General features: G+C 36.2%; 1 protein-coding gene across 11 annotated transcripts in view; it reads left to right on the forward strand.

Annotated features, from left to right (window-relative positions):
• The window catches only part of LOC145689601 (small G protein signaling modulator 3 homolog), an 83,265-nt gene that overhangs the window by 24,075 nt on the left and 38,061 nt on the right, over positions 1-21,129 (forward strand). For all 11 annotated transcript variants that reach the window (XM_081763805.1, XM_081763795.1, XM_081763790.1 and 8 more), the window contains exons 7-10: positions 2,500-2,630; positions 12,920-13,153; positions 18,331-18,425; positions 20,567-20,712. In XM_081763805.1, the coding sequence (XP_081619931.1) occupies positions 2,500-2,630; positions 12,920-13,153; positions 18,331-18,425; positions 20,567-20,712 (606 nt within the window). The remainder of the gene's footprint in view (positions 1-2,499; positions 2,631-12,919; positions 13,154-18,330; positions 18,426-20,566; positions 20,713-21,129) is intronic.

Raw genomic sequence — 21,129 nt, forward strand, 5'->3', positions numbered from 1 at the left:
CTACATGCAACAGGGAGAAATAAATATAATTTGGAGTTATCTTTTCACTACATACTTTCACTATTTCGATAGCAAGAACAGAAAACAGTGAAGAGCAGTATACAATGTCAATGAGTGTCTATTTCCGTGTGTTTTAATGTTAGACAGAAGATTTGTTTTTTACATATCTTAACCTTTTAACCAATATTTTACCCTTCCGTCATGTTTTTAAATCTTTACTTGAGACTTTAACAGGCCGAAGAAGGAAGTAGCATCTTCCGAAAGCGCTACCTGTTGCATGTAGAAGAAAATTCTGCTACAAATTTTTTGTGGTGAGTAGTAGCCTTTTTGCTTTTTCTCATGGAATGAAAGATTTTATGCAATACTTTAGCTTTTCATTGATACTTATTCCATGCATGTGCCACCAATAGTTGCAGAATCACATGCGTTTGGATGAAGCGTTGCGCAATTGTTCACTGTTTACGCGACACCATTGAGAAAGTTGCTGATTCCTGGTTATGTCCAGATTTTCTTCCTTTCTTACCGATATAGGTATCAAAAATTTTCAAAACGCTGTATGAAGAACAACCTTAATGTTCAATTTCATGGATACCAGAAGTTCAATTATATAATCAGCGTGAGAGAAACTTTCGAATATATGTCTGTGATCAATGGTATTCTGAGAAGGAAGAAAAGCGAAGCTGACGAAAGAAATATGTATTATTCAGACAGCAGCAAAAGTTATCAAGGATGATATACGAGGAGTCAGTCTATGATTGCAATACATACCCAGGTGCAGATCAGTTGTCTTCTACAGATACTTCCATATTACCATCTTCACTTCAGTCTTTGATACAGATAATGAACACATCAGAAATTGAGGTAGAAACTAAGAATTAAAGAAAACAAACATTTTTTTGGATAGGCTATCTTAAGTGGATGTAAATAGCATTAATTTATTTTCCCCGTTTTGCTCAGCCTCGGTGTATAGGCTCACCGGCACATTGCGTCAAAACAACTAGTAAACCTTCTTCACAGTCTAGAATTTTCTGTTTAGTATCATGAAGTTCAAATATAGAAAGTGTCAGCAATTGATTTAAATAATATCAAAAAAGGAATCTCATAGGTGTATTGTTCAACAAATTTTCGACAATGGAGACTTCAACACTCGGACAATAGACGATTATGACACGTACCCCAGTCTGGGGCGTCCTGTGAACTCCTCCCAAGTAAGATGAGAAAATGCCCTTACAACGTGTTTCGAAGTACCCTACAACCAGAGCAATTACAGAGAAAAGGAAAGTAAATATTAAATAATACCGCAAACCTCAAAATTTAGGTTTCAACGACATCACCATAAAAGACTTAGAGAGCATTCTGTCGAAAGTGTTTCATGGACTTCCGGAAGATGCAAGTGACCTTGTTGTACTCTGTCGTGGAAAGGATAAATGAAAGTGGCATTTCATAACTATTGATCGTATAAACCATAATAGACTGATGCTCTGCCTTTCATCAACGTGGACTCTGGAAATTTGAGTACTTTGTATAAAGCTATGCTGTTTGTTCTGGATATTTTTTTAAAAGAACGGTCAGCTTACTTGCTTTATTGTATTTGACCAACCGTTGTATATCAAAATCGTTGAAATGGTTGCATCGCCACAGGGAGGAAATGATAATGTTACGCGTGTGGGTGGATTCTATCTTGTAATGTCCTTCATGGGATCATATGGAAGGTAAAGGCGTAGCAGATCTGTAGCACGAAGTCTTTGCTAAGTCCTCGGTAGTTCATATGCTGACTGCTGCCTAACACACAACGAGTTATAGAATTCGCACCTATAGAGGATTTAGTGTGTAAAAAAATCGGTTGTTTCCTCCTTTCATTAGTATATATGAAATCACAACCGTCATAAGGTGCTTGGTATATAGACACAGGGTTGTCCAATCACAGCAGATGTCTGTGGTACAGCCCACGTGGCACGAGATGAGAGCATCTACCTCGATAGTGGGAGAATGGGTGGCTGTTCTGGGAAGCGGACTGGGTGCGTAGTGGTTATCGCATCGGCACGGTATGCCGGAGGTACTGGGTTCGAGTCCCGGTCCAGTTAGTAATTTTTTCACTCTTGGTGTATTATGAAATCTTTCAGTTTAACGTTCCACGATCATGCCTTTTAGGCTAAGGGAGACTCATGATCAAGGTAAGTGAATGATGAAAGAATTGTTGGAATAAGAATGTGGGAGGAAAGGGGAATACCCGAGAAAACCCACGGACACGATGTTGTCCACCACAAACTTATTTTGCCGGGAATCGAACGAGGGACCCCACGTAGGCCGCAAGTACCAGAGGTAAGCTCTATACTACTGAGCCAGTATGTCCCCTGCAGTTATTAAGGAAATCAAGACTTCAATGTAGTTGTATCTCCAATTATGAAATGCAAGGAATCTATTTTAGAAAACATTGGCAATACAGTTTGTCGCATATCTTATTTGAATGAAAGAAAATTAAATGTATTCTTGTTGCAGTTATTGTCAAGGGACTGGAATGATGGCTGCCTCACTCTTGTTGTTGCTAGAAGAAGAAGATGCATTCTGGATGATGTGCACAATTGTTGAAGATCTACTGCCTGCTTCGTATTATTCATCAACTTTAATCGGTAAGAATTCAGTGACTGTGTTAACTTTCAAACTTATGAATCAAATTATTTAAAGAGTGTAAGAGAAAGAGTGTGCTTCCCTTTTTATTTTCGAGTAACGATGATAGAGAAGAAAACATGGTAATCGTGAAAAAAAAAATCCAATTCGAGATTTCATGAGACGTATGTTTCGTACCTTTAATACCGAAAAAGTTATTTTTGAACACATGTCTGTCCGTTCGTTCATCTCATGTAAACATGTTTAGTTGCCTAGAGACCATATCGTTTAACGTTTCCGCAGATTCTCTAGGGGAGTTTTCGAATTTTTTCCTACCCTCAAAATTAATAGTTTTATGAAGGGTGAAAATAAAAAAAATTCAGTTTTCTCGAAAACGGCTCTAACGATTTTGTTTTTATTTCATTAGTAACTCTGTACTGTGGTATAAATCACTTTTCTGGGAAATGTCTATGAGGGATAGTATATTCTTTGAGATGAGTTCTTTTCGGACGATTTTCTCAAATATGACTCAGACAATTTTGTTCTTATTTCACATATAAATATTTCATTAATCACCTAATAATACAGTATAACAAAAATTATTTATCTGAAAACAAACCTGCGAAGTGTAGTTTATTCTTAGGGTGAGTTTTTCGGTTCGATGTTTAGTAGGCGATGTTGTCCATATTTCATTAATAACCTAACAATATGGCATAACTAATTTGTCTTTAAAAAAAAATCTAGTTTATTCTTTGGGTTTAGTTTCTTCGGACGATCTTCTCAAAATTGACTCATAAATAAATATTTCATTAATAATCTAACAATACACCATAAATTATTTGTCCTGAAAAATCTACAGGGGCGTAGTTTTATCTCATATAATTTTTATTTTAGTCTTGGGGCTGAGTTTATTTTCAGACGAATTTCTCAAGAAAGCTTCAGGCCTTTTCATTAAGAATACTATAATGTTGCGTAAATTCTTCCATGAAAATATCCATGAAGTACCGCGGAATATTTCTCATGCAATTGTATTGATATTTAATAAACAAATATTTCATTAATAACCAATATATATATGGCATGAGTCGTTACTTATGAAAAAATCCACAAAGTTTAGTTTACTTTTGGTACTAGTTTTCTAAAACGTCTTAATATTTTGTTTGTGTTTCACAAGAAAATTATTCACTAATAACTGCAGCATAAATGAGTTAATTGAGTTAATTTAAGGACTTAAAACGAGAAAATTTAGTGCGGTGGCTCGTACCTTATTTTCTATTTTATCACATAATAAGTACGAGTACATGCAGTGTAATAGATTGTAGAGTGCGAATTAGTATTCTTTGGTCGAGAAGTTGCGAACAATGGCCACAATTGACACCAGAAATGGAGGAAGTGGAACTAACCTGTTCATTAATAGTCAGTTCACACAGTTATGAGAACTATAAAAACTGGAAAACAGATTATCTTCTTAAGACGCCAGCAGCACCGTTACAGGATTGTCCCAAGGTGAAACAGCGAAATGTCGTTAGATTTCTGTTGAATGGAGGCGTGAAACCAGTAGAAATTGTGCATAAGAGCTCAATATGGTAACAATTGTATGAGTTGATTAGGATTTAGATTTTTGGGCTCTCAACATCTTATGGCCATTTAACCTGTTTGAGGGATGACGTCCCTCGGCGTGCACACTATCCGAGGAAAGGGAAGGAAGAAAGGATTGGAGAAGGAAAGAAGTGGCCTGGGACCTATAAGTTAGGTACCACCCCGGCATTTGCCTGGTGTGAATTAGGAAAACCTCATTCAAGATGGCTGGCCTGAAAAAGCTGTTGCACTTTTTCGACCGAGTGCCCCAACCGGAAATCAAACCCGGGACCGCTCGTACCAAAGGCGAGAGCGTTTGTGACTACGCTACGCGGGGCCACGTGTATGAGTTGAATACAAGCCCAGGAGTGAACAGAAGTTCGGAGACAACCAGTGTTGAAGATTTTCCGTGTGCTTTTTTGTAACTGGTCGCAGAAAGCAACATTCCTTAGGTGGAAGACGTGATACGTGAAAACTGCTTATTATTGTATGTGAAATTGCTTCACAGATGGAGGTAAGTGCAGGATCAGCTCACCATATTCTTTATGACGTACTGAGTTTCAGCAAGTGTGCGAATTGGATTTCGATACATTTGACACCGAAAATGAGAGAGAAACACGTTGATGTGTGCAGGGAGGTTTTGATCCGGTTATAGAGCTGATAGAGGGGCATTACTTCATTATATTGTTACTGAAGAAAGTTTTGTTCGGATTTCCATCCTTTGGTCCATTTAAAGTGGATTGAGGTTCCAAAATGAAAGATTTTTTTCGTGTATATATGTGTAATTAGTGCCCTTGTGAAGCACTAGCGTAGGTGAATTGAACTTACTTTGTTGCTAATAATTAATTTTCTACAAAAACGTATTCCGGATATTTATTAAACCATATTTCAGTTTTTGTGATTATATTTCTCTGAAAAATATACTCATTTACTTTTTAATTATACTTTTAAACCAGGGTTGGAAAAAATAGTTTTTTTTTAAAAAAAAAAAGAACAAAACATGTGTTTAAAACATGAAGAAGGTATTCAAAATGTTTTAAAACACACATGAAAAAAAAAAAAAAACTTTTAAACATTTTGAACAGTTTAAAACATGATTTTAAACATATTTCAAAATCGTGTAATAACATATTTATTAAGACTTTTTTGCTCTTGCAACCGATCTTTTCATTTATTTTATTCTCGTTAAGACTACACTATGTTGGGTACAGAATATTTCAGTATAGATTAGTAATTCACAACTTATTTCATATCACGACCTCCTTTTATTACACCCTCTTGCCAGTGACTCTCGTAAGTACTTTCATGGTTGTAATAAACTTTTTAGGTAGATTTTAAAATCTACCCACTATAGAGATTTCACACAATCTATCAATATACATGGCAAAACAAAAGTCTTTACCATCCTTGTGTGTTGAGAACGGGATGAGAGAGAATGATGCAACTTGGAAGTGATCTGACACATCAGATGGTGCTATCAAGCATCATGGCGGGCGTCTTTGATTAGTATTCGAAATTTTAAATGCAAAGGAAGTCATGTTACAGGTTTTAAGGCTAGAATTTTATCAGAAATACGCTTGTGCGGGTGTTTTAGCCCTAAAACAAGTCATTTCGGAGTTACTGCTTTAAAAGTTTTCTAGTTATGGCTTTTGGGGGCTAAGATCGCGTTTCGTGGAGACGAGTGAGTATTTTTGTGCAAAATTTAATTACTATTTCAGAACGCTGATGATAATAAAATTATTTTAAAATAATAAATTTTCGAAAAGTAATGTTTGAAGCACACTTCATGTGCTAACTTCAGAATATTTTCTGCAAGCCTACGCAATTCGTAGTTTTATAAGTCAATAACTTATTGAAGAAAGGTAATGTTTTGGGCATTCAGAGCACAATGCACCCAAATCCACTTTCAATAAAGTTCACTTTTGCTCGGCAAATTAATTCTATTTCAAAACGTAATATCTTCGCAGCCAAGAGTCTAAAACAAATGTAACTAAAACTATGCGAAAGGGCGCGGATTTGTTTCATATGACAGCCGCTAGACATCGGCGTCAGTGGGACAGGAGGGCAACCGTCCCCATGCCCTCTCTGCATTTCATATTTTGGGGCAGTAAGGCAGTTTTAGAAATCTTTTGATAAGCAAAGCCCAATAGAACAAGTTTGACGTCCTTACACCGAATGAATACGAAGGACATAAACATACAGATGATTAAAACTGAAAAGTTGCTTAGGCCTAATTTCCAGAATTTTAAGCAGGCCCGAAACTCGAAAGTAGAGCCACCTTTGGAATCCTTGGGCCAAAAAATATACAAGAGAGCAATATAGACCTATAACTCCTTACGGCCAATGGAAATAGTTAACTTATCAAACTCCGAATTTATTCGGTATAAGGACTTCAAATTTTTTAAGTTGGCTTTGCTCAGCAAAAGGTTTCTGAATCTGCATTACTGCCCCCAAAATCTGTAATTCAGGATAAGTGGCGAATGATTTCTAAGCTAACGCCCTTCTCTAGGGGCAATTATATAAAATTCTAGATTGCATCTTGTCACGTAGTTTTTCTTTCTTTCCTCTCGAGTTTGTGGTTGTGATAATATGACGTTTTCCGTCGGTGTGTTCTTTTGGGCACACCCTGTATTTATTTAACGTAATTATGCATCGTTGACTGTGGTATTCGGAGCTTGACTTGTAATCATTCCCACGCTGCAGCGTACACAATATAATGTTAATATCTTATATGAGCAAGGAGGGAAAAATTAGCCCTCCTCCCCCATTCCGTCAACGCCCTTTGTCTGGCGGTTGTCCTATAAAACTAGTCCACACCCTTTCACGTGGTTTTTGTTTAATTTATTTCGTACCCTTGGCTACGAAGATACTACGTTTGCTGAGCAAAGTGAAACTTTTCTGAAAATGGACTTGGATCCCTCATGCTCAGAGCGCCCCATATTTAAAAATATTAAAATGAGTTGAAGCCAAATTTATCCTGCAACTCAAGTTCGTTCGAAACGCATAAAATTAGTTTGTTTAGTTTGATTGACTACAATCTTGCATCAGTAGCAAGGCTATATGAGGCAGGGCTTTTTGTTTAAAATGTGACCCGAACCACTGATGTTGAAATTTTACGTCCGATCGCAGTCCAAATCTATACAGCGAATTCCGACGTCTCGTGCCTCTACCCTCAAAATTTACTTAAAAGACCGAAAATTGCACCCTGTAGCGTGGTGCATGCGTACAGATAGACGAACAAATTGAGATTAAATTGTCCCAGACACTGACGTTCGGCACTGGTGTTACAATAAGTATCACGCTTTAATGGTTAGTTACGCGGGCGACTGCCATATCTTGCGCTTTCTCGCCTGGTCCCTTCATACAAGCTATACCAAGATGTAAAGCTGTTAAGAAAATTTAGAACTGAGGTGTGATACCTCCCAACATGTCAGGTATCATGTTGCGGTAAAATTTGGATCACCCTACATAATATAAAAATTAGGACTGTAGGTAGAAGTGTATTTTCTGGTGTAATTTTTTGACTTGGTCGTATTTAGTGTCAATAAAATAAATGGCGTATCTTGGTTAGGTTAGGTTAAGTCGTGAGTTGTAGTATATTAATTTTGTGTCATATTTTCCTGTGTTTTATGATTTTCTCGTGATAAGAAATTCGCATTTCAATACTTTTAATGTCTTCAGAACATTTTCTTATCGAATTTTCGCAGTTAGAAGTCATCTATAAGAATTTTATAATTTTCTTCGTAAATTTTAGTAATTTCTAAAATTCTATATTTTCGGCCATCTTTAACATTAATTTTCAGACATTCCTTTAGATCGAACATTGCTTTCTTCTTCATGCATCATCTGACGTAAAAGAAGAGTTATCAGGTGTCAAGAGTTAATTGGTCGGTACTTTTCATCTTAAATCATGATTTGCTCATCTTATTGTTGTCGAGATTTATCAGCCAGTCCCCGTAATCGTCTTTGTGAGCAAGATGTCTTGTAAAACAACATTCATAGTGGATGACGTGGTTTTATCATTGTGAATCTTTTTCGGCAAAATAAGAAAGTTTTCGGATTATTTAAGTGGAAAGACTAGTTTAGAAAATGAGCCAAAATGGTGAACGTTGAAATTAGTTACAAAAAAGCATAAAAAGCCGAGTGACGGAACGAAAAAGGGGCAAAATTGGAATAGTGTGCCTCAACGCTATGTACAACATGAAGTATTAAAATTTTGTTTGGTGTTGTAGCTGGATCCCAACAGTGCAATTTTTTGAGAGCCGAGAACCTTTGCGGACCGGCAAAATAAGTAATCATATCAGAAATATGGTGGAAGTTGATACCTTGACTTTATGTACACTTGCTGAAACTCTGTGAGGCCGTGTCGTCCTGTTGTCCAGGTTCGATATCAAGCGGGAAGAATTGAACCCAGACCTTTCTTTTGGTGTGATTAGTCTCGAAATCCCCCTCTATAATCTGTAGATAGTACTGTGAGTATGTTGAATGTTTTGAAGATGCACGAGTCAGGTTAGTGATCAAAAGTGATTACCTTGCACATTACAATTTGGGTGACAGTTACGATTAAGTAGAGAAAATGTTAGCGATGGTATCCAATTGCAATATGTCTGAGTAATTTCTTTGTTCCCTATAAAGCTGCTTTTCCGGGCACGCACATGTAAACAAACGGCTTCCCTTTGGAAAAGGAAGGGGGTATCCAAAATTACGTATCGTGTACGATTTTAGTAGTATCTTTCTTCTCAATATCCGATGTAGAGGGTAAATAAACCGACATAGAAAATTCCTATACCACACTTTAGGCTTGCATAACATTAGATTTAAAAAAAAAAAAAAAAAAAAAAAAAAAAAAGAAATACGTACCAAATGTAGTACCGTAATCATACATACTGTAAATTAAAATGAGAATTCGGTAGTAACTTGTTCTGAAACGCTATAGTCCATTTTCTTTCATTATTATTGTTCTTATACATTATCAAAGGAAATGGAAAGATATGTAGTTGTGTATACAGTTGCACCAGTTTACTGATGGTACGGGGCTTACATCCCATCTCTGATATTCATTCATTTTTTTAAAAATCAAAGTTTTGCTGTTCACCTTAAAAAGAATTTTAAAAGCTAAATTAGAGAAAGTAATAGGACCTAGCCAGAGTAAATGTGCCCGTTGACTTTTTCCGAGACGTCCTCATCAGCTAATATATGCTGATACATATAATGTGATTTTTTTTTTATGTATGTACTTGTGTGTAGGTTAAGTTTAGGTTAAGTTAGGGTAAGAATATAATTTGTGTAAAAGAAGTAATGCAGCGCACAAAAATGAAGGAGCATGATGTCTAATTCCCTGCATTGCAGATATATACTGAAAGTTTGTTGTTAATGCATAATAATTCGCAATGAAAATAAGTAGCGGTGACGATGTAGTGGCAAAGTTGATTTGTAAAATTTTAAGTAAATATTTGTGGTGATGAATGCTTTGATTTTTACGGTTAAATACTTCGTCAGATTTAATACATTAAGTGAAATGCCAAGAGAGAAGGTGAACATGCAGTATATAATAACCAAAGGAATGTAGCATAACTGTACACATTAATTTTTATTTTTATATTTTCCTAAAATACCAATTAAAATACGACACATTCAAAATCTTTTTTTTTTTTTTTTTTTTAATTTCAAACAAATACAGAGAAAATCCAGTAATTTAGGGAAATCTAGATACGTTTGAACAGAAGTGGTACAAGGGTAGATTCAGTAAACAAGGATTTGTAATAATTACAGAGGAAAAGGTTAACAGAAAGTACAATGGTACAGATAACGTTTGAGGGGAACCCAAAAATAGACATAACAGCCTTTTTTTTTTTTTTTTTTTTTTTTTTTTTTTGTCGTTGCGCGAAATTATTCAAAATTTTCACACATTACCCCTTTTAAGTTCAGCGTTCGCACATGATAGTGGAGTGCACGAATGTTTTGTGGGTTTCCAGACGCACGTCTGTGGGGGCCCAAATAGACTTGTGACTGATTAAACTTGCAATGCATTTGGGCACACTTCAATCCAGGAAAGGTGAACGTCATACAATACACAAGTCGGATACATAATTACATTTTTATTTATTTATTTGGGTAGTTACAAGTGGGGAAGAGGGGCGAAATAAAATTTTCATAATATAATGAAAGAGATATTGTTGATACAAAATTAATTCTTGCCTGAGGTTTCCAGTTGCATCCCAACCACATCACTGATGTTAGAATTATCGGAAGCAATTTTCGAATCAACACTTTTACCATTTCTTTGGGTTTCCAGTTTTTCAAGCATTGCATTTTCAACGAACTTAAAAAGTTCGTTACTGAATTCTCTATATCTGTGTGTCTGTCTGTTATTTCCGATTTTTTCAATTTTGAACCGTGCATTTGATTCCGTGGACCGTGAGAGCTTCAAAAACTATCAGAGAAAGTGATTAAATTTTTCGCGTCACTCTTACCGTTCCCGAGATATTGGCCAAAAAGTGGCCGACTTCCAGAGATTTAAGGAACCATATCTCGGAAACCATAGGTCATAGAAAGATCATATTGGTGTTGTTCATTACGTAAGAGGATGGTGAACATTTTGGTAGCAAATAGTAACCGATGGCCACTGGTTTGGCCAATAGCCAGTTGTATAGTGGCCACCAATTAATATCGGTACCAAAATGCGTACCATCCTCTTAGGTATTGACTAACGCCAATATCATCTCTCTATGACTTACCGTTCCCATGATATTGGCCAAAAATGGCCAATTTCTAGATATTTAAGAAGCCATAGCTCGGAAACCATAAGCTGTAGAGAGATGATATTGATGTTGATCAATACTTAAGAGGATGGTAAATTTTTTGGTATCAAATAGTAATCGGTGGCCACTGTCCAACTGGCCACTGGTTTGGCCAGTGGCCACTAATTAATATAGGTACCAAATTGTTTACCTTCCTTTTAGGTATTGATTAACACTAATATCGTCTCTCTATGACTTACCGTTCCTGTGATATTGGCCAAAAAATGGCCAATTTCTAGATATTTAACGAGTCATAGCTTGGGAACCCTAGTTGTAGAGAGATCATATTCGTGTTGTTCAATACCTAAGAGGATGGTGAACATTTTAATACCAAATAGTAACTAGTGCCCACTGATTAACTGTCTACTGGCCACCGTTCCCCAAATATTGGCCAAAAAAGTTCAAATTTCTAGATAGTTTAGCAGCCATATCTCGAGAACTGTAAGTCATAGAGAGATAATATTTTGTTAATTTTTGCAAGAAAGAGAAGAAGGTGCGGATAAAAAGATTTACATCTAGAAACAATGACAGTTTTCCTTCCCGCTCCATCTCTCCATTCTTTTTAAGTTCGTTCTGGCAGTGCTCATAGAACATTCTCAGCTGGTTCATAATGAATCTTCACTCTTTGAACTAAACCAACTATTTCTTTCTTACATGTCTTGCAACGAGCTCGTATGGTCGTTTTCTTATTTGATGGAGTTTGAGTTACTTTAATAAATTTGCTCCAAATGATGTCCTTTTTTCTTCCCGTTTAACTCATGTTAAACGATTCCAGGTTGTACGGAGACTGAGAACCAACAGGTACTGTATCAACGAATGCGTGCGATATTTTAATTTCATAACAGCAGTTTAGTAAATAACCTTTTGTTTTGTTTTTTGAATACAACAAAAATTTGTTTCCATTATAATTATTTTATTTATTTTTTAATATCAGTTCTACAAGTAGTCCAATCTTCGACTACGACACTTTCTCGCAGGTTAACTGAGAAGCATTTAAACAATACAATATACGTTAAAAATAAGGGGAAAAAGAGACAAAATAAATTGTAGAGCACCACGTTGACCTGCTGTAGCCACGACAAATCAAAACATTTACATGGGAAGAAAATAGTTTTCTGGATGGGGAGCACTTTTGACAATTTTCTTTCTCTGTCAGATTTTTTTACAAAAATAAAATGAAATAAAAATAAACGTGTGTTTAAAACAAGTCTTAAAAAATACACGTGTTTAAAATAAAATGTTTAAAACGTACACAAAATTTGTTTTAAACAAAATCAATTGTTTTAAAGAAGTTTTAATCATTTGTTTTAAACATTTTGTTTCAAGCAAAACAACCTTGTTGTAAACCCAAGAAAAAAAAAAAAAAAAAAAAAAAACTAGTTCTTCAGTTCAGTAGAACTGTTAACTCACAGTTAAGGTTTTTATCTCATATATTTTTTTATTTTATTCAAATATTTTAGTGTAGATATTTATCTTTCGTCTAGCTGAAAGATTAGTTTTCTCACCTTTGGTGCAGGAAACTCTGCTGTGATTCCCGGTCTGGATGCACGTAGTGAGAAATCCAAGTTGGTAATACGGAAAGAGGAATATATTACAGAAATCAATTATATATATATATAGTCTTTTATGCATGTAAGGTGAATTTACAGTCAAGTACAACGTAAGACAGGATTGATGCTTCGTTTCAAATAATTTTAATGTAAAAAATAAATAAGTAAAAATTATGAAAAGTTTAAAGAAAAATACCAATTTTTAACTGTACTGTTTCATTCCTACGAGCTTGCTACGAGCAGTTACTTCATGCGTTTACAATGTTATAGTTATTTTCTTTCGAGGCAGTTTCCTTTATATCCCAATATGTATTACTGAATTTGTTCAAAATAATGAAATAGACTACCTGTCTGATCGTGTGTATAATATTCTTAATGTTGCAGGCATTCAGGCAGATCAAAGAGTTCTTCGGACTTTAATTTGCAACTACCTCCCTGACGTTGATTTGGTACTTAAGGAACATGATATAGAATTATCCTTAATTACGCTTCATTGGTTTCTTACATTATTTGCATCTGTTGTTCATATGAAGATTTTGTTGCGGATATGGGATTTGTTTTTCTTTGATGGTTCTATGGTTCTGTTCCAGGTGACGTTGGGAATGTTAAAAATCAAAGGTACGTTTTTATAGGAAGAAATTGGTAGTAAAATAGTAGAATAGTGTAAAGATACATTGATTTGCTAACTGCTTTTTTGAAAGTAGTTGATGTAAGGAGATAAAAGTGATGTTAACGAGAGAGTGAATTTTAAAGTTGATAAAATAATTCTCTTTAACCTTTTGATATCTTTTGACGCATATACAGGGTGTTACAAAAATTTGTCAATATTTTGGGAATAGACTCCTCACTTCAAAATAAGAAAAATGTTCATATAAACCTGTGATCGGAAGTGCATAGTTTCGGAGTTATAGGGTGCTGAAAACGTGAAAAAATGAATTTTAAGGTCCATAGTTCCACTACTATAGGACCGATCGTAGTAGGGTCAAGACATCACAGGAACTATCCAAATATCCATCTTTCAGAACCTCCGGTACTTGCACAATCACTTTTAGAAATGCTGTTTTAGAGTACTTGATCACTCTCCACTTACACCTCTGTAAAAATTGATGTGCAAATACTGGAGCATTCTTAAACATGAATATTTGGATAGTTCATATATCAGTTCCTCAGTGATGTCTTGACCCGACTACGATAGGTCTCATAGTGGAGCTTTGAACTTGTTGAAGTTAACTTGTTTCACGATTTCAGCACCCTATGACTTCGAAACTATCCACTTTAGAGCACAGCTTCATATTTACTTTTTGTATTACTTTGGTGCGAGGAATCTGTTTGCAAAAATATTGTGACAAATTTTTGTAACACCTTGAATATCCGTTATGTTGTATGTTCCCTAAGATAAGTAGATACATTCTTCGGAGTATTCTTTATTTTTGTCCGTAGTTAGGAGTCAATTTGATCTCATAATCTGATGAAAGATAAAGTAGGCCTACTCTTCCAAAATTTCCTTCATTTTTCGTCAGAAAAAGTCAAGGACAATATGTGCAAAATATTTCAAGTTGTCATATATATTTATATAGGTGAGTCAAAAGTCCCTTACCACTCATATAAAATGAAAGCGAGGTAGATAGCCGGAATTAGTAATTGTAGGGACACATTAAGCCGAAGGGCAACTTTTATGGTACATATCAGGTGAACAGCCGCCGTCTTTCTGTACGCCATTTTGTATCTCGCTCAAATAGTTTAAATGGGAAGGGGATCTTGTAATATATATGAAACAGGGTTGGAATTTTAAGAGAAACTCAGTGGTGTAATCTGATTTCACATAACGGTAATAACTTGAAACTCAGATACCTCTTACAAAATGCGTTCAATGTGCTAGCCGTGTTGCGCTATGCATGTTTACAGACGTGAAGCTGTATGAACACGGAGCAATGTCTCAGGTGTGATTTGTGCACGTACATCCTGCATCCGTCGGTTCAAATGCTCCTGATCCCTAATCTTTTCGTTATACAAGTATATCATTGCCTTTAGGCAACCCCACAGGTAACAGTCCGGTAGTGATAAATCAGGTAATCTGGCAGTCCATTCCACTTGCCCACCATTCATCGACCAGGAAATTGTTCATCCAGATACTGACGAACTGGTATCAGATGGAAGGCAGTAAGGCGTTGATGCATTTTCTTCCGAAGTGCCATTGAATGTTATATATATATATATATTACTTATTTGTCAACCTTTTTTGCCCACGCTGTTCCTACTTCTGTTATGACTAGAGACACGATTTTTTGGTGACACACGAAAAGGCGAAATGTATCAGTTTTGTATGAAAATGTTGTGTATCTAAAATATATATTTTTTCACTATTTGTTAGGCTATATAATGCTCGCTATTAAACGCGAAATTCTGTCGAATTAGCGAAATTTCCAACAAGTCTTGGTATTCCACGAAATTTACGCAAAAGTGACAATTTTTCCACGCTTTTACGATTTATTCATTATCATTATTTGCCAATTACTAGCAATGTGATGAAAATTCCCATTTTTGAGAAAATAGAACACCATGAATTTTTGAAATTTTACATGCAGTTACAAAATGAGCTCCAAGTGGTATCTACTGGTGAAGTAAATAGTGTGGAAGGAGTGTTGCGGGGTATGTTAGATGAGCATTCAGAAATCGCTGGAAAGTGTCTCTAAGTAATGTACATGTCAGTTTCGAATGTTGATGTGGAGAGAGATCCCTCTTCGTACAATATCATACCGACAAAAGAACAAATTTAACACCAGAAAACATTGAAACAATGCTTGCGTGTTATTTCCATAAGTAAACTGTGAACATTAAATTTGTTTTTTCTATTAATGTTCTCTCTCTGTGTATTTTCTCTTTCTTTAAGTGATACTTTTATTCAATGAGGATGCTTAGTGTTATTTTTTAAGAACTCAAATATTGTGTAATATAGTCATGTATGAATTCATGTCATGATGATTCATGAGTGGAAATTAAGGTGAAATACTTGGGGCGTTCAGAAATGATTGGCACTACAATTAATTTGTTTTCACAGGAACCATTTATTGAACAAACGATTACAGTTTATTGTAGAGGTATTCCCCGGCAATGTGTATGCACCGTTTCCACCGTTCCGGAAGCTTCCTTATTTGTGTAGCAACCCATTCTTTGGGGGTATCTCTCTGCCACTGGTGGACAAATGCGTGGAGTTCATCATTTGTGTTGAACTTTTTACCTCTTATGCCCTCTTTCACTGTGTTGAGTAAAGCATAGTCGCTAGGAGCTAGGTCCGGCAAATATGGAGGATGTGGAAGTACACTAAACCCTAGTTCATGCACTGTGGCAATAGTCTGGCGACTGACATATGGCCGTGCATTGTCGTGTTGGAGAAGAACGCCACGGCCCCATTTTCCTTGTCGGTGTTGTTGGATGCGTCGGCGGTGTCTATGCAGTGACCTGCAGTAGCTCTTACTGTCGATGGACGTATTGGAGGGAGCCATTCCACCAGCAGTATCCCTTCCTGATCCCAGAAAAGTCGCCACTTGTTTCCGCACGAATAGTCCAATCCGTGCCTTCTTGGGATGAGGGCTTCCAGATGGCTCCATTCCATGGACTGGCGTTTCTTTTCTGGAGTCTCGTAGAGGAACCAATTTTCGTTGACGGTGACCAGACGCTGAAAGAACTCGGTCGGATTTTCACTGTACTGTTGCATCAACTGCTGGCAAATCTCAACACGCTTTTGTTTCTGTGCAACGGTGAGGTCATGAGGCACCCATTGTGCACACATCTTGTGCAGCTTCAAATCCTCATGAATGATAATGTAGAGGGAACCCCGCGATAGACCTGTTTCTTTCTCTAGTTCATCAAACGTGATTCTCCTGTGCTCCATTATCAAATCATTCACTCGTGCAGCATTGCTTGGTTTGCGTGCAGTTGCAGGACGCCCGGTACTTTTGTTTTTTGCAGCACTGTCTTTGCCTTCTTTGAATTCGGATACTCAACGAAACACGGATCTGTGACTTGGTGCTGTGTCCCCACATACAGCTAATAATGTGTTGTGGATGTCTGAAGTATTCACTCCTTCCCTCCAGAGAAACCACACTGTCCACCGTTACTCATCTGTGTCTGCTTCATGCTGTCTTTTCTCTGTCCACCAGCGTCCTAGCACGTTGGAACAACTGCTGCTACAATGTGTTACTTATGGAAGGAAACAAAACTATAACTGGTTTGATAGTACTATAGTCTATCTTAATGCATACATCAACAAACATTTCAAACTGCTAGTTGGCACCAGTTATAGGAGGGAGTGCCAATCATTATTAAACGAACTAAATAAAAGGTAAGTAATTGTAATTGCCAGCGAAAATAGTGTTCTTACATTGAATTTTTATTCACCGATTTTATCCCGCTTTATGCATATTTTTATAACGAAATTACAAATTCTTATTTACCACAAAATCGTGTCTATTTATGACTCCTCCGTTCGAGGTATTTTTCCATCACCTCACTTTTCAGTTGTTACATCCAGGAGATTTTAGCATTGATTTTCCACGAGGTATGGCCTTAATTTCTTTTCTCTGGACACCTTCTCAGACTTCGACTTGACCACACACTCTTGCGCTATATATATCCAGGCACTACTTCAAACATGGCCGACCGCTACTCGTGATCGTACATTTGCTTTTTTCGCCCCTTCCGTCTCCCTTAGCCTAAAGGTTATAATCGTGAGACGTTAAACTGGACGATTTCATTTCATTGTTTGAAGTGTTTTTGTTTTATTACGTAAATAACTTTTCGGTTTATGTGTATGCAATTCTTTGTTCTAATGTCCAAAATGTACCATAATTTACTTGACAAAAATGCATTTGAAGCAAATTATTTATCAACTGTGAAACAGTGAAATTATTGTAAGTTGTATCATAACATTAAGTTAGTTTACCTAAATCAATTGTTTTAAGTGTCCCCCATCATATTTGATGCAAAAATTACGTCTTGTAAGCACAGGAAAACCTTACATCGCTAATGTTGCTGGATGATAATTTATCATTCAACCGTCAGGCGGATCCGCTACAGACCCAATCTGTTCAAACCCTCTATTAAAGTTATGAATTGGCTGTAGAAATGGAGATACAGTGTTGGGAGAACGCTGCATAAATAACTGAACACGTATTGGTAATTGTTGCTATGTAACCGTAACTTTTGAAGTACGAGCTCGTTCATGCTTTGATAACTTTCTATTTGTTGTAACTAACTTAAACACAAAAGTTTAAATTCTTTACAAAATCACTTCTTTACAATATTATTCACGAACCACACTATAACATATTATTTACGTCAGTCAGGTAATGCTAGTCAATCAATTGAAAACTGAATAAGTGCTAGTGTCAACCGACTTACGGCCCACGCTATATACACTGACAAATCATCTACAGTCGTTTTGATTTCTTAGCCATTCTTACATGTTGCTAGAGTTGATTACTTGGGAAATTCATTTTTTAATATATATATATATCCAACTTTGTTCCTACAAGTTTTTCCTGTACGTACGTTGTGCAATACTTATTTTGTGTTAGTGTTTTTAAGCCTTGCAATAAAATATAATTCATTACACTTGCCAGCTAGAAACTGGAAGAGCCATGTCAAACAGAAAGCAATAAATTTGAAGATTTTTAAAGGGTATTAAAAGATTAATATTCAATAAAAATTTTATTGTCAAAACTCAAATAATTAACAAGCGCTTCATTTGTTGACATTTGCAATTAAAATTAAAGTTCCCTTTGGTACTTTTACAGAGCCTGAACTGAAGGAACTAGAAAATTCTGCTCAGATATTCAACGCATTATCAGACATTCCAGGTGATATAGAGGATGTTGATAACTTGCTAGAGGTAGGTAGTAGGTAAGATACTATATGTCTAAAAATTCTTTTGGAATTTGAGAAAATAATACGCACAGTCTATGTTAGAAGGAAGGAAACGTAATCATTTGAAAAATAAAACGATGTTCTCCTGCTCTTTAATGTACCCTAGCTTGAACGTAAAGGGACTCTGTAAATATTGTAAATAATTAGATTAATACTGTTGAGTAGACAATAAATTGCCGTCTCTAATTCAGGTTATGTGTATGGTAATAGAATCTTTGTCATTATGCGTACGAGAAGATATCATAAAGTTTTAATTATTATCATGAACTAATAACAGTGTTCTATTTCCTTTCTTAAAATTTCTCTACAAAGATCCTGTGCAGAGTTGCACATTTCTCTCACCGTCTTTTGACCTATCGAAGGACGTCATTGTAGAACTGTGCAGATTGTATAGAAAACCATTGTTCCACCTTCACTATGACGTCATCTGTGTTGTTAAAATGGCAACCTCAAAGTGGATTCTTCATCTGGGAACAGCAGTCGCTTGGTGCCAGATCAGAATAGGGCTGGTGCGATAATATTTCAAAGCTATATCTAACAGCTTCCACTGACGCTACTTCAGATGCGTGAACAGGGGCATTGTCCGCAAAGAGATGGATCCCTTTGGTGAACACACCGCGACGTTTTTGCTTACCAGCATCTCGTTCATTCCTCAGAAGTGAACAGTTGTATGGGCCAGTGGTAGTACCACCCTTCTGAAGGTAGTTTGTATGGATGACTCCCCAGAAAACCGAGAGCATGATCTTATGAGGCATTTGCACTTTTGCTTTTTTTTGGGGAGGTGAGGAGGAGTGCTCCCATTCCTTGCTTGTCTCTTTTGTCTCAAGATCACATAGATAGATAAAACACTCGTCCATAGTTTTCAAATGAAAAAAAAAAAAAAAAAAATCATCTGTCGCCAAAAGTTTCAAGTAGTGACTCGACATGTCACGCCGTGTTTGTCTCTGAAGAGAAATCAGTAAACGCGGAACCCAACGTGCTGACGCTGTAGATAGGTGCAATTTTTCATGAATTATTTTCCACACACTGAGTTGAGTCCACTTTGCTGCATGATGATGTGGATGATTATTTGTTGGTTTCCTAGGATCAGTTCTCCGATTTCCTCACTGTAGTGGCGTCGTCTATGATTGATGGACTTCCAGGTCTTGGCTTATCTATACGGGACATGTGGTCTTTCGGAAATTCCTTTTCGAACTTCCGACAGTGTTATAGGATGAGAAATGACAAGCATACTTAAGCTTCATTTCATCATTAATTTCTCGGGCGCTGTAACTCTTCAAGTGCAGAAACTTAATTACGCTATGAGATTCTATCTTCTTCATTTTGCACGTTACTGACAACTTGCGCCACATGTAAAGAAAGTAAGTGGCATACGTAAATAATTTTCACTGAATCATACATGTAAGGTCTAATATCTACACAAGCCAAGTTACATTAAAGTCACTAAAAAATTCTGCGGAAAATTAAAATTTTCCGATAGCTCCTTTATTTGAAAACATAATATTGACAAATTACAAATTTATGTTATTATATTTATTATTCAAAAACCCACGGTGGTGCGGTGATGAGGAGTTTTATCTAGCAACTGGGCAGACCGGATTCGATTCCCGATGGGGACGGGAAATAATTTATCGTTCTTCTCTTGTTCCACTATGACTTAGAGATTCTTGTTTTCTGTAAAGTGAGTACCTAGGGAACGTGGAGGATAGAGGGCATCATTCTGACTACATCACCTCCTTTATGTGCGAGAACTGTGTCTCCACTCAGCCCTTGGCTTCCTATAATCTATACCAAATGAGAGAGAAGCGAGGATATTTTATATATTTCAATGTTTTAAGAAAATCGGAAAATCAATCTTTTATACTTTGGGTAGGAGACAAATAACATTTATGTGGGAGATAAGAATAGGAATTTATTAACTTCGGAACTTTAGTTGGAAGGATAAGATTTTTGTCGCTGAATTTACAGATTCTTGGAGCAATTATTTAAATGCCTGTCAGGCAGGATTTACTTTAGTTTGCGTGATTAGTTTCTCAGCTTTAGAATGGTATACTCTTTTATGTTGCATATTCAAAAGCTTGAATATTAATTCCTGTTTGTTTCCAGGTGTCGTTCCGAGTTGCCTCGTCCTTAAATGAGGTAGTAATTGAAACGCATCGTCGTCGACATTTGGCCTACCTGATGGCTGATCAAGGAGCGTTAGTTGGAAATCCTGAAGCAGTTCCTAATTTACCAAAACAGCATCTGAGCAGGTTGGGAAAACTTTTTCTGGGCTTTATTGGGTGCTTTTTGAGGTATTTGCTTGGCTGTGTATTTTATAGTACGTATAAGAAGAAGAAAGTGAAGAAATACTTATGAATGTAATAATTTGCAATTGTATTGTTTTTTGCAGAATCATTGTCAATACTGCGACAATTTCTAAATGTATTTGTCTTTCGATTTAAAACATAGTGCTACTATTAGCAACTAATAAGTTAGCAGTGTTCCAAAGATTTGTTTAATAATGCGAGCGTATACTGATAATAATTATTCATTATTATAATTAAGGAAATTACTGTACTTAATGAAGTATTCCGTACTGAATTTGATTTTGAGTAAGGTTGTCGTTAGCACGTTGGAGTGTCTTACAAGCACAAAGCTTGTATCGTGTTGTAAGTACCCTTCCCGTA

The sequence above is a fragment of the Thermobia domestica genome, chromosome 1 (assembly GCF_964235325.1).
Source record: "Thermobia domestica chromosome 1, izTheDome1.hap1.1, whole genome shotgun sequence".
Lineage (NCBI taxonomy): Eukaryota > Metazoa > Arthropoda > Insecta > Zygentoma > Lepismatidae > Thermobia > Thermobia domestica.